This window comes from Accipiter gentilis, chromosome 6 (assembly GCF_929443795.1).
Source record: "Accipiter gentilis chromosome 6, bAccGen1.1, whole genome shotgun sequence".
Taxonomy (NCBI): Eukaryota; Metazoa; Chordata; class Aves; order Accipitriformes; family Accipitridae; genus Astur; species Astur gentilis.
In genome coordinates this window covers 39740540-39755200 of record NC_064885.1, presented here as the reverse complement: position 1 = coordinate 39755200, position 14661 = coordinate 39740540, and the positions used below count along the sequence as shown (strand labels likewise).

The 14661-nt window shown below is 38.8% G+C and overlaps 1 protein-coding gene across 1 annotated transcript in view; it reads left to right on the top strand.

Moving 5' to 3' along the window:
* LOC126039439 (multiple epidermal growth factor-like domains protein 6) overlaps positions 1–14661 on the top strand; it is a 200792-nt gene that overhangs the window by 107703 nt on the left and 78428 nt on the right. Inside the window, exon 5 of the mRNA XM_049802584.1 lies at positions 5838–5960. Within this exon, the coding sequence (XP_049658541.1) occupies positions 5838–5960 (123 nt within the window). The remainder of the gene's footprint in view (positions 1–5837; positions 5961–14661) is intronic.

The window sequence follows — 14661 nt, the reverse complement described above, 5'->3', positions numbered from 1 at the left end:
ATGTTTTAGAGACAATTACTGTTCAAAGACAACTATTACAAAGCTCTTGCACAAAACGAAGAAAAAGACAAATGCAGTCTCTGGGGTGTGAGTGTTGTGCTCGACAGCCTGTCCAGTGTATTTGCTCATTACATTATATTTACATATAACATTGCTATGATGTATGTGCGTATGCATTTGGGTGAACTACGTTGTGTCATAGCAGTGAGTGGCCTTTAAAGTTCAGATCAACTTTCTCAGGTTTCAGGATTTTTTAGACATATGGTTTTGGTTGCGGACCATCTGGGCCATAATTTTAAAAAACAGTGTCTAAACCCATAAGTAAAGGAGCTACCTATTTGCTGGATCTTTACCTCTTTTTAAAAATTGAATCAAATTATTTAGATCTACAAATGAGAAGTTGTCAGGTGTCCATTATGATTTGTAGACACTCGCATATAACACCTCCTTATGAAAGCAAATTGTAATACAGTTGCATATATACTCCTTTGTTCGTGTACCAGGCACTCAGATATATTAAGGTACACGTATAGGTGCATTTAAGTTGCACATTATAAACTATATTTAGGCTTTGATTCTAACCATTATGAGGGTTTTGTACCTGAAAGTATTTAAGTTGTGTTTTCTGAGTTAGGAATTTACATCTCTAAGTTGCTATTAAAGTAAATATAAGCTGCCAGCGCCTGTTAGGGTAATTAAACCTCTTTCTTAGATGAAGATATTTAACATTTAGAATCCAGAAATCAGACCGTCTTCATCGTAGTCTTCAGGAGAAAATTCCAGCTGGGAAGAAATATTAGTGAAATGCTGTCTTCCTCCTAAATAAATATGTTCTCGTTACTTTGACCCCTAATTGAAGCTCGGTGTGTTAGCCTAACAATTTTAAACTAATCAAAATAGCCTCCCCGCTCCATGATGGTGGGCTTTGTTCGTGTGGTATTGCAATAACAATGTGAATGATTTTACAGATTTTATTCCACTTCAGTGATTTATTACAAGTCCAGCGAGCTCTGACATGCACTGAAGTCAGCGGCTTATGGGTCAGAGCACAGGTTAGCCCCAAAGGCTGGTCACTGAAATGGCAACTTTGCATGTGGCTGCATTAAGCAAATAAAGTTGTTGCCCGTATACAGCTGATAAATATAGAAACCTTGGAAAACAGGTTTTAAATACTGGGCTGCAGTTATGAGATTCTCTTTGTTATCTTAAAAATGAATCTTTATACTAATGCATATTGCATGAACTTGTATAGGTAAAATATACTTAAAAAACTTTAACCTGTCCGCAATGGGTTAGCTGGTACGTCCGTTAGATTAAACGTAAAAATTGTTGCCAAAATTAAATGGTCATTCACTCCGTTGTTTTCCTGCTGCAGGACAACGGCCTTTCCTTGCAGGGTTGTTCCTCTTGGTGCAGATGCTTTCTCCTTCAGCAAGTCTGTCCAGTTGTGCAGTGAGGGCAGGCTTAATCCCTTGCTGGGTTTTAAAGATGCTGAATTAAGGTCCATATGGGGGACCTGCATAGCTGCAGCCCTCACCAATAGCTCAACATAGAGGTGTGCAGAGGAGACTTCTGCCCCAATGTATTTCTGCTTTTCAGACTAATTTTTTTTTTCCTTCATCTGCTTGCTACATTTGAGAGCTAGTTATAGTGCTTCTGTTTGGTAATTCCAATTTTAAATCTATGAAAACCACTTTGTCCAGTGTCTGCTTTTATCTAAAGTTTTCAGTTATTTGTAGGAAATCTGAAATCACCTAGACATGCATAAAAACTTGGTGGAGGGTTGTTTTCCCTGGAGCCGAGGATGTCTCTGACTTGTTCTGCTGTGTGATATTTTCAGACAGGGAGCGAGTAGCATTAAACAAGAACAGAGAAGTAAAGGGATTGGAATCAGTCCTCCTCCATTTAGCGTATAGCTCCTAGGCATATTTAATTGGGCAAAGATGGTCCATTTCATGAACAAAAGGCATGCTCCCCTACATATCAAATATTTGACGAGATTTTCAGACGAATACCTTTTCATGTAGTGCCGTTCCATTATAACATGTGTGGGGAGTGAGGGACGTAGGCGCATGTCTACAATCCACATTTTGGAACACTAGTGGATTTAAAATATGCTGTGGATCTTTTTTCCACATGTATTGTAGTCAGATCATATATATAAAGTTGATATCAAGTTAATCTAGATGAAGGGTGGTTTCAATTTTTTTTTCTTAAGACTTCACATGGCAGGATTGAAAGCTCACATAGAGTATGTCCCATGGATAATGTTTTTGTGGTGCAACATTGGCTCTATAAATAAATGTGAAGCATTGCAGTAGCAAACATCACATTTATTTTTTTTGAAGCGCCTACAGCATGTCATTACAGATGGATTGATAGTCTTGATAACATTGAACTTTTGTCAGACCTAACCTGGCAGACTTGTTACATATCAGAAATTTTCTGTCATTTTTCTTGCTATTCAAAAGGCAAATATATTTGCAACCTTGAGTGACATTGAATATGGAAAGCAGACAGAAATTTATCATTTGACAGAATTGTTTTTGTTGGTATTTTTTTCATTTCTTTTTTTTACAGTGGCAAAGCTGTAATCAGATTTTAAAATTCTGACTACTCTGTGTTTTAGGAATATAGAACATCTGATTGCAGCTTATAAGAGCTATTTGAACCATCTTTTTACGAATGTTAAACACATTCTTTATTAATTCACATTCAGATCATTTATTTTTGTGCTTCTTGGACTAAGGCAACATGTGACCTTTATCAGATTCATACAAAACAACTTGGCAGAGTACAGGCAATGGAGAAAGTCTCGTACACGAGACAGTACAGCAAAGGATGCGGATGCTTAGAGAGCAAATGTTCATAACACTAAGGTTAAAACTAGTACGATTTATACCTAGTGAGTGTATTCCTTCAAATGGGAGTGCTTTGTAGTAGGGATAAAGCTGTATCCAAAAGCTTATTCTGGTGTCTTAAAATAATTTAATTTCTGAATTATGATGATTAGCTTTAAATGAGGTATTTGTTTTAAAGAGACATGTGGATGAAATGTCAGGTTTTCTGCATATGATAGAAAAAGCAGTGGATTTCTGGTGTAAGAAGCAGCAAAGAAATGGATAAAAACATTTCATCGAAGGATGAAAGCAAGTTTTAAGGAAGAGACAAGGAAATCCTGGACACAGCATTAGGAAGACAGAGGGCTGGAAGAAGAAGAAGAGATTATCAGTCATATAGCACCAATGCTTTTTGGGGGGGCAAAACTCAAAGGTGGACTACAGCATTTTATGCTGAACAAGAAAGAAAAAGATTTCTGATTGCTCGTAGAAACACACTGCAACCAAAAGGCAAAACATTCTATACATTAGTATACAATAGCACTATACGCTTCTGAATGTATTATACCCTAGTGAAATCAAGAGGATAATGATTAGCTCCTCAGCTAGAAAGGCTTTCTTCCAATATTTTGGTTCAAAATATAGACACTGGTGTTAATAAATTGGGCTGTGTATTGTAGACCACATCACTTAGTCAATATTTTATGCTAGGAGGTCACGTAGCATTGTAGGTGCTAAACACAGTGTAGAAGAATAAAGTAGTTCTTCCCATTATTTTGTTTAAAAAAATAAAAAAGAGCAAGAGATTTTATTAGTTTTCAATACTGTTAGTATAAATAGAAGTCGAAGCTGTGGAGCAGGGTTATTATGTGGCTCATTACTGTTTATTACCACAAGGCACATCAAGATGTCTGCTAGTTAGAGGGAGTAAATCATTTGAAACATGCCTGTTTTGTCGATCTTCTGCACGATACTCAGCGCTAGCGTGCCTTCTTCCAGTGCTTTGAGGAATATGTCTAAAATCTGTCGCTTGTCATATGTTCTCTCCGTCTCTTGCTGAAGAGAAGTGAACAGACGAATGTCTTATTTTGGTATGATTTGTTTTTGCATTTTTGGGCGGAGGGGAGTGTTTTTCTTCTGAAAAGTTTCTGTCTAAATTGTGTTCCCATGAAATTGAGGAGAGCCTTGCTGACTTCACATGAGTTAGGATTTGGTTTGTTGTGTATATCTCAGATAAATGAATGTTGTTTTGGTCTTGGTTTTGGGGTTTTTTTGTTATATATAGCTTGCCAGGGTTTTTCAGTATTACGAAGGACAAAGAAAGTTTTGTTGTGTCCGTCATTACACTTGAATTTAGAGCCATAGAGAAGTGAGATGGGTTTAGTGAGTTTGTGCCTCTTCAGCTGCATTTTAGTAAGTATTGGTGGTTCATGATACACTTTTAGTTTTTTAATAGTCTGAAACCTCCCCCCAAAATTTCTTCTAACCTCTGTTTTTTTAGCCAGGATCAGAAATGAGCTAGTAAAGTTAAGCTCAAGCTCATCGAAGAACTAACAAACCTTGGTAAATCTTAGACTTTAACAGCTAAGGATTGCAATTGAAAGGCTCTCATCTCCCTTGCCTGAATGTGAAGTTCATTCTTTTTTTTTTTATTATTTTTACAGCACCTTGTATTTCTTTTGACCAGAGTCTAACTAGAAGTTTTTTAAAAGACTGCGTTTCCCCACTGGAGATGCAGAGTGCTGCTAATATGAAGTAACTGCCTGCGATTTTTACAGTCATGGTGATGCTTATCTTATGTTGCTTAATCTTCCTCCTCCTCCTGCTTTTGTCGCTGTCTAGCCTGAATGTAATATATGATCTCTACCAGTGCCAAAGGCCTTGTGGATGTGAGATCTGTCACCTGCGTCCTCATGCCAGGCTTTGAGAAGGTGCTGTGTCCCTTAGTCCTGGCTTTCCCCTTACCAACATGCCAAGGAGGTCTGCCCGGCCACCAAGCCAGTTCAAGACGTTTGTCAAAATATGGAAAAAAAGAAACCCACAGCCCATTATTCTTATGTAGGTTTGCTGTCCCTGCTTACCCCTGCACTGATGAATTATGTGTGTGTGTGACACTAACACTTCTGAGAGAGCAAAGCAAGCAAGAAAGCATCGCACAAATATGTGTTCCAGAATACATGAAATCAGTGCAGCAAATACCTGCTGGTTTGTTACACTTACTATCCCATTTGATAAATTTTCTAGTTTGGAAATACTTCCATACCATCTGTTGTCTCTGATCCTGTTCAACAGAGCAGTATTACTGGCTTGATGATTTCTATTGCATTTCTTCAGAAATTCTTATGTAGGGTATATAATACGTGGGATAAAAAGCAAATGTCTTCCCTATTGATTTTTCTCTGCCATGGATAGCCTATTTACTTATTTATTTATTTATGCAGTTGTTTAATGTTCTTCATTTATAATGTGTGAAGTTCTATTTTTGCACGCAGGCAAGCACTAACTTGATCGGGTGAATAAGTAAGGTGTGTAGATACTAATGCACACATGTCTGAAGAAAAGAAGGACCTTAATTGATTTAAAAAACTACCAACTTTCAGAGGTTTCTCACCTCTGCCGTGACTGCTAGAAGCAACCTAATACACGAGTGAGCCTGGTGGAAATGGCAGTATAAAGATTGTTCCTGATCTTGTTGCACACCAGTGGGAAGTTGACGAGTTTGGTAGAGCCTGCGACTGGAGCTGGGTGGACTCTGCAGCTTACCTTGCACGGAAGGCGGGGGGGAAATCCCACCGTTGCCGCTCTTGGTGGAGTTGGGGGGCACAGCACCGTAGCTGGGAGTCACTGCTCCTGTGGTTGCCTTCAGGGTCCTTAGCTGTACTTCTCCATAACTTTCTCATTTTGTCACATCAGGATCATACGCGATTGTCCTCAAATAACCAGGTAACGTGGCCAGTACCCATTCTTTACTAACTGCTGTATGCTTTCTTCCAACAGACGTGAATGAGTGCACCACTGAGAACGGTGGCTGTCATGACCAGTGCTGTAATACCATCGGCAGCTACCACTGCAAATGTCCAGCTGGCCAGAAACTGGAGGAAGATGGAAAATCCTGTGGAGGTAATGTGTTGTACTGTGTCTCGCTGCTATTAAGAAATCAGTGAAGACATTGGAAAAGAAAAGGAGATGTTAACTTTTGTCTGGAGCCAACTGGAAACCGTATACTCAGAGTTGTCAAGAGTGCAGATCTTCTCATATCTGGATTATGAAGGTGTAACTGTAAGAACACTTCAAAGAGTTGGGGTTTTGTTTTCTTTTTTTTGAAAAAAAACATTATCACTTAACCTGGATTGCATGTGCCATGTTCTGATTATGGAATTTCCACTATCAAGTTAAAAACTTGAAGAAAACGTATATGTTTGATAGCATTTCATCTGTCTCTAAACCAAAATCATCCTTATCAGAAAATACACGTACATTTTTGCATTTCAATCACAATTCCACAGCTACAGATTAACTGAATGAAAAAGGATTTAAAACCACATGCTACGTAAACCCATTTGTCTTCTTCCTAAGGGAAATATAAGTCTAGTCAGTGCATTATGGGGTAAAATTTGTTCTTATGCAAAAGCTTGACTTTCTGTAGAAGCAAAACATCATATAAGCTTATGTTAGAAGGCATAATGAATTATGGTTAGACTTAAAGATGCACTGGTAAACACAGAGTGGGTGTAAGCAAGCCTGTCTGATCTGTTGACCTATAGTCACCACATTTTTTTGCAGCATCACATGCTGCAAAAGTTAGAGGAGATCTCGTGTAAAGTAGCCAAGGTGTACTGTATTGCAGACCTGAGCAGTTCCTTCTTGGACTCTCCTCTAACACAGGTAATGAATGTTTGCTGCCATATGATCTTGTGTGCACTGGCTGTGTGCCTGGATTGCACCCTCGATTGCATTTCATTGCTGCAGTAAGTATATCGTTGATGTCTTTTGATTGTCTCAAGATGAAAGGCACTAGGTAGGTTTTAATGAACTGTACTATCATCTTTTCACGAGAAACCATTTTCCCTGGCTTTTCCTGCTGCATAGCATTTTACAAATTCCCTTCTTCCAGGATTTCATTTTACCATTGTCCTTCAACTTCTTTCTTAAGGTTTGTACCAAGCAATGTATTTCTTGGCTGTGGTCATCTGCTTCATCCTAACTTTATAATTTATTTGGCAGCACTCCTTTTTTTCACTAGAAGATGGTAGAATTATTTTCCACACCACCCTATCGTTTGACATCCAACTTGACAGTGTAAATAATCTGTAGATGGTTATTTTATTTTGATTGAAGTTCTTCATTATGGTCGGTCCTCCATGCTTTCATTTTGGCCTTTTGAGAGGTTAAGCCAGAAATACTATGCATGATTCACAGATTCCTGCTACTTCACCTCAGCCTTCTCTTACCTCTTTTGGGGACTGGCTTGTAATATTCCCATGGATGAGTGTATAGGTCTGTATGTTGATGACTACTTACAGCTTTCAAAGCTGCACAAAAGTTGTCCAAAACCTAAGTTTTTGAAAGCAGGGCCTACTCATTGTAATCCTAAATTGCTTAGTATGCCAGAGTCCCATTTCCTTTAAAATAGTTTTGTGTTAATGAGTTAGTTAAATTAGTGTTTCTTCTGCACAATTCTTCTATTCTTAAAATATACTTTAAATTCTAGTGTTTTGACATTCTTTAAATACTCAAACAGAGCTTAAGATGTTTGATTCTTGTACTATATCCTAACCAGGAATTACAGAAGAATATATTATTAGCCGTTTTGAAGCTGCTTTTTGAAATCTTGAGACAAAAATTGAAATGTTCAATAAATTGAAAATGTTCAAGTCATAGAACAAAGTGAACGTAGCGGTGACACTAATTGCACCTGAACTTTTTGGAGATGATAATGATTACAAGCATATGGCTGTACTGACTTGCAAGAAGGCCAGCTTCAGCCAACTTCTAGCCATCAGATATTAAAATATAAGTAACTTAGTGGTTGATTACTACATAAGGGAAAAGTCCACTTCCTAACAAAACTGTGTGTGCTGCTGGAAGGTGCTGCTCTTTCAGGAGATGACACTGAATTGGTGTTTTATTGATGCCTCTGCATTGCTCAAAGGGGTCATGTTGCAGATGAGAGTAAAACAGCATCTCATTCAGGTTAGCCAGCATTTTTGGAGGAATAAGTCCTATAGTTGTTCTAGGTTGTAACATTTTTTTGTTTTTTATAGCATCATTGTGCTTTATGTTACCCCTTAGTCTAAACTCCAGCATTAAGTAGATGGGTACTATTGTTCTGCTCCCATTATCCGTCTCATGGTTGGTTTTATTTCACTGGTGACTCAAATGGTCAATAGGTGTACAGGGTATTTTATAAGCCAAAGTACAAATAAGGTGTATCGTTAGACATGCACTGTGGAAGTAGTACAGATTTTATTCATAAGTCATTATTAGTGCAAAGATTGATCCTTTTTTTTTTTTTTTCAGCAACAAAATAGAGCATCCTTCTGACAAAAAGTTAAGATGTTGTCAGGAAAGAACTGTTTTGTTTTGGGTTGGTTTTTTTTTTTTTTTACTGTTTTCGGCTGTTTGTAGTAGTTTAGTGCTAAGGAAAGGAAAGTGGATGAAAGTTCACTAATCCAACAACATAATGAAGTGTACTGCTGATTTCATCAATAATAGCTGGGGGTTTTGTAAGCAATTTTAGGAGACCCAAATGCCTAATTCCACAGCTAGAATGAACTGAGGGTGCTCAGCATCTCTGTCTTCTAGGATGTCAAAGGTACGTGCAAGACACAAGGTATCATGAATATGAACAAGACGACAACATAGAATAGGCGAGATAATCTTGAAATAAGTTATTGCTATTGGCATTGACTAAGCCTTCCCTTTCTCAGGTGGTTCTGCGGCTGGTTAGAGCCACATGAGGAAGGGGATCGAGCAGCACAGCCTGGGACAGCCCACGCTATGGGGTCCGTACTCCTTCTGAGGCCTGTAAGGATCTTTTATAACTAACTGGGGACTCTTATGGAAGGATGTATCATTCAGAGTTATGTGGTATGTAAAGTCTTACTTCACATCAGTGGAGGCATACTTGCATCAAGAGGCAAGTTGTAGTAAGGCGAAGGCATGTGCATCTACATAGAAATGCCAGCCAGGGAGGTGAACTGATTAGCCTTTCAAAACTAATTATCTACATGTTGTACTGCAGATTTTACTCTCCGGTATTCATGGACAGAACTTCAGTTTTCTTATCTGACAGAGAAATATTTTCTGGCAGATAGTCACATAGGCATTACAGATTTTGACAGAAGGCTCATGCTTACCTCTTGCTCTTCGTGTGTCTGATGGATATTAATGATGAGAAAGGATTTGGATTTAAATCACCGCACAAATATTACAACAACTTAATATTTGACATTTACCAGTGTATGGCTGTTGGCCTGATTCTGTGCCCCATGTATCTGCACCGGTGTTCAGCGTTTCAGGGGCAGTCTGGTCAGCATCTGTGTGTAGATTTTCTCAGAAAGCTGTAACTTGGTCTAAGGAAGGGAGAGGAAATCTGCGTGTGTGTGTGTGTGTGTAATACCTCCTTATTTGTTAAGCAGAGCTACCACTGACTTCTTATGTCAGTGAGATACGCTGTGAGTCGTATAGATATTCTCATTTAATATATTATACTAATGCTTAACAATTCTACTCAAACATCACAAAAAGCAGAAATGGTATTTTCTGAACATAAATACTGTTTTATAACTCAATTATTGGCACAAGTCCAGATCTGTAAGGGATGCTGAGGCTACAGCTACAAAAGCGTGTTTTCACACATGAATAAGCTCCAGAAGTCAAATAAAAAAGGGTCGTGACCTTATGTTAACCTTCTTTGGTAAAATGTCATTTCTTATTTATATTATTGTGCTCTCGTCTGTCAAGACAACTGAAGGAAGTTAGAGACCAGTGAAGTCCTATGATTAGCTGTCGATGAAAAGAAGCTTTTATTTTGCTGATTAGAGTAATATTGCAATCACTGCAACCCCATCCCCGGGGGTTTTGGTCAAACCTCAAAGCCCTGGCAGGTTTCCTGACCTTTGCCAGAGGGACTTTCAGAGCAGCTGCATCCAGAGCTGGTGTGTGACTTTGCAAGGCCACCGCTGTTTACGCCAGTAATGTGTAATAGTCATCAGTGTCACTGATCTAGCCTGATCCCAGGGTCGGATGGGAACTCTCCAAACACCGTTGCCACGGAAGAGTTAATAGCCTGGCTAAAAGGAATACCGAGGGATTTGTTGAAGAGCAAGAAAGTGTTTACTAAAATGACCTAAGCATGTATTTAGTCTGTAAGGTTTGAGGTGTAACTTACTCTTGTCAAACTCTGTTTTTTTTGTCAAAGAGAACAAACATGCTAATTCTGCACTTGGACTGTTTTCGTTGCCCAACAAATCAATGCACCAGGCTTCTGCCATGTCCTGTGAAAAAAACCTGAAGGACGTAATACCGTGCACCTCTAGGGAAACGCCAAGAAGCTTTTTCATTAATTTATTTATTTTTTAATAGAATGGGTGTAATTAGTCCACTGGAGGGATTCAGGATGCTTTTCCGTTGTCTTATCTGAGAAAGTTACATTTGACTAATAACACTATGGCATGCCATGACACAGAGTTAGTTATTTTCAGGAACACTTCAGTAGAAGGAGAATAAGGAAAATAAATTCTATTTTAAAAAAAAAAACCCAAAATGACACGGTTCTGATTACAGGTGCAACAAGTACCACTCCACGTGAACTCAAATCTTAGAGCAATAGAGTAAAGGTATTCCTAGATGAGGTGAAGCTACTTAGCCTTCTTCAGCTTTCTCTATTTCAAGACTTTGTCTTGAGATACGGAAATAAAACCAGTTGCAGGAATTGTATCACAATTATCCAATTATTTATAACTGAATTAGCTTGCCCACTTAATGTCCACCTCAGAGAATTAGGGGAATGCGCAACTCCATCTTGTGACCTTAACAAATCCTGGGTGAACAGTCCTGATAACTAAGATATTTTAATGTAATGTGTTTTTATAGCAATTCAAAAGGGAAGAGAAAAAGAATAGGCAAGATAAAAAGAATGATGAGAGAAAAGAGGACAAAACCTAATTTCTGGTATTTCCAACCCCAATTGTTAGGTGCTCTTGGGTACCCTGGGACTCCAACATGGGTTCTTACAGCTAAGTCAGAAAACTCCCAAGTATTTCAGTTTCAAAATACAAAAAAAGCAGTGAAGCACTCTGTCAGAAGCCGAAGAATAAACATTTTTCTTCTCCATTAGTTTGGACATACAGAATACCGGTAGAGGTCTGATCATTTGAAGGGAATTCGACAAGAAGCAATACCTGGTTTTACATTTGAATATTGTTTATTTATGGTTACTTCAACTTTTCAAGTCAGTATCTTTAGTCACAAATAAAAAGCATAATTACTGCTTTTGATTTCAGATCCCAGCTGAGAAAAATCAACAGTTCCCTTACTCCTCTTATAAAGGGAATTATATTAACTAAGATTAAGGATTAATTGTGCATTTTAAACACTATTCAGCATTACGCAGGCAGACTTCTGTGGTTTTTTGGAGGCTATTTAATTTAGGCAGGAGAACCGCATGGTGTTTGTGCATGGGTGCAGAGGAGATCTGGGCAGAAACTACTGAAGGCATTCTAGCTACATTTGCAAACTTTATTGGGAATGTAATTTTATTTCTAGTCCTGAGTAATTCTTTGGAAATTCCTGATTCTCATTTTTAAGCATTTGTCTCTGGCTTTTGAGAAGAAATGAAGGCTGGAGGTCATTTGTCTGACTTTTCTCAGGCACTCCTGGGCTGCATTCGGAGCCAGCTGGGATCGATAGCTGCAAGAAGCTGTTGCACTCTCCTAGGCAAATAGTGTCATCTTTCTGCATTTCTCTCTTTGTGGTGGCACTACAGCAAAAAATGCGCTCAAAACAAGTAGTAAAAATTACAACTGATTCATAGTAAAGGTAACATTAACTGTAGGTTATTGGACTTTTAAAATGAATTACCTGAATCCTGATTAATGGCAAGCCCAAGGCAGGCAGGAACCTGAGCTGAATTTCGGCGGGCTCATTTCAGGCTCGCAGGGGCTGTCAGCACGTAGCGAATGCCACGGGTTGGTTTGGTCAGTCCCCTCTCATTTTGTGTGCCCTCCCAAGCCTAATCCACTCAATTACACACCGGGGACACGTGAACCCTTTCAATCTTATTAAAATGTATCATATACTAAACTCGGCAAAATCACAGTCATTTTGTCTGACCTGTTTCTCTTCAATCAGGGAAGGGTAGACACATTACTCGGACCAGAACAGACACTTCCAACCTGTTTTTTTGAGCACTTATGTGGCAGTCTTAGCCGAGAAGAGCATCTGATGCTCTGATAATGGATATATTTTTGAATTTCAATTGCACTTCTTTAGCTTATTCTAGATTCATGCTTGGCTATTGCTTGTCTCCCCGCTCCTCTCTTACACACTGAACAAAGATGGCTGTGAGCTAAACTACATAATTTCTCACATCTGATATCCCTCAGGGTAGATGAACTAACAGTTATGACAGCTTCCTCCAAAGTGAATATTGCCATTGAAGAGTGAGCTCGTTTATCCCGGATGCATGTTTTTATTGATTGGAGCTGAGGACAGGCACAGTCAGTTTGCAGTCACTTTTTAAGTAGAAGTTTTATGCAGACCAGTTGGGTAGAAACGGCTGGTGTCAAGAGCAATATCCCAATCCAAGGTTCCAAAGCAACAGCTGAAGGAGTCCTACCTGCATTTGTAGCCTTGGCTCTCAGGGCAGAATGGGGCTGACTCATATTTCAAGAATTCAGTGGTTATTTCAAGATAATCTTGGTAAATCCCTTTTTTCCATGGAGGAAAAAAATCTCTTTTTTTTCCATGGAGGGGTTTTTTTGCGTCTGGAGTTTTCTCTTTGAATGCTTAATTCATCTGCAGCGTTTTAATAACAGCCTTTTGCATAAACAAACCATACAACTGGCAGTTTAATTTTCAGGTTACGTATGGTTTACACAGGGTTGGGTGTAGTGCAGCTTATCGGCGTGTCACGCATTTCCTTCAGCGCATCTTCTGCTATGTTCCAAAGCAGCATGTTTTTTAAAAAGCACAGTGTTATTCATATACCACAGAAAACTGGCACTCCATTCTGCATTTCAGTTAGCAGATGAATTATTGATCACTGATCTGACACGGCCTGAAAGGGAAACATTGTTTCTAGATGTCACAGGCCTCCCAGGTAACAACAAACGAAGAGTCCCATCTCTACGGCGTCTGCTGGTCTAGTCCATATGGCGCTTGAAAGCTCACCGTGCGTCACAGCTGATTATAGACTCGGCACACGGGCTGCTTCCCCAAGGCTTCCAGCTCCTGTGTCTTCCTCCGGGATCTGAAAAGCCTCACACAGGCTCTACCAGCTGGAAGGAAATACTAAGTGGGAACCGTAACTTGCTATTATCTTTGGAAAGGAGTGGTTGTGTAAAGTGCAGGGAGAATGACAGTAATCCCCTTCACGGGTTCTCTGCGTGTGACTCCGGGTCTTGCAATTGTGAGTTTGTGCAGAAAGTTGGGCGTGAGCAAACATACTGGCCTGAAAAATTTTCTTTGTCCAAACTGCTCGATGCATAAAGCTTTATTGATCAGCTTTTGACAACGAAAACATTTAAGGTTTGGAAATATTATAGTATTTGCTATACCACTCAGGGATTTAATGTTGTTTAATTAATGCAAGAGCTTTGAATAGTCAGATGAAAAGCACTGTATAACTATATGAAAAGGCTGTTATTGTCCAGACAAAATATAATATTTAGAAATAATATGACAAAAATGATAGACTGCAGTACAGACATGTTTTGAGATTTTTCTGGGGCTCTGATTAGTTTGTATCAGCTAGTTTCTAGCATTTATGACTACCACCGAAAGGCAGGTTATGGAGAATGTTAACATTCCACTGGGCTGATTGACAATAATTAGTTTATTTTAAAGGAAAGGGAAGAAGCATGGTATTGTTGCAGTTGACTAATGTGAATTAAAAGCTAGGTAATCTTTTCCGCAATTACAGAGATACAATGATTGCCGTTGTCAGAGAAGAAAACACACTCGTACTTTTAAGAATCATTGTGTAGGAAGAGCTTTGCAAGCCTGAAATTGAAGCTCTGGTCATGGTCTCCAAAATTACCGTTAGTAGTAATTTTATGCAGAAGCAAGACTTTTGAATACTTAAATTATAGCTTGTTTGTAGCAAGGTATTTACCAGCAAATATAAGCATCTTATAAACAGCACATGAGTCATCTTGGCGTTCATTTTGAGCACATCGAAAATGTAAATTGCAACTGAATTATTCTTGTGTAGAGAGGCAAGGCTTCGAAACCTTCAATTCATACTTTAAATGGAAATTATGAGAGGAAAAATGTGCACATTTGCCTTTCAGTGGAGAGTATTGTGCAGGGTAACTACTGCTTTTTCTATAGCTTTGCCTACGGGCTACGTAAACAAGGACTAATGGCAGATACGGAGATAGGAAGAAGTACAACTCCTGAGTGGTGTTTATATTCTTCTTTAGAAGCATTTAATACCAGTCTTCCCTGGGACAACTAATAGAAATCCCGTGTTTTATTGAAATGCCCGTGGATTTTACGAGCCATCTGATATATCCTTAAAAAGCTTTAAAACAATTTGTGATAAAATCTAAACCAAACAGAAATCTGTCAGCTTCCCTGTTCAAAGCATTGGCCC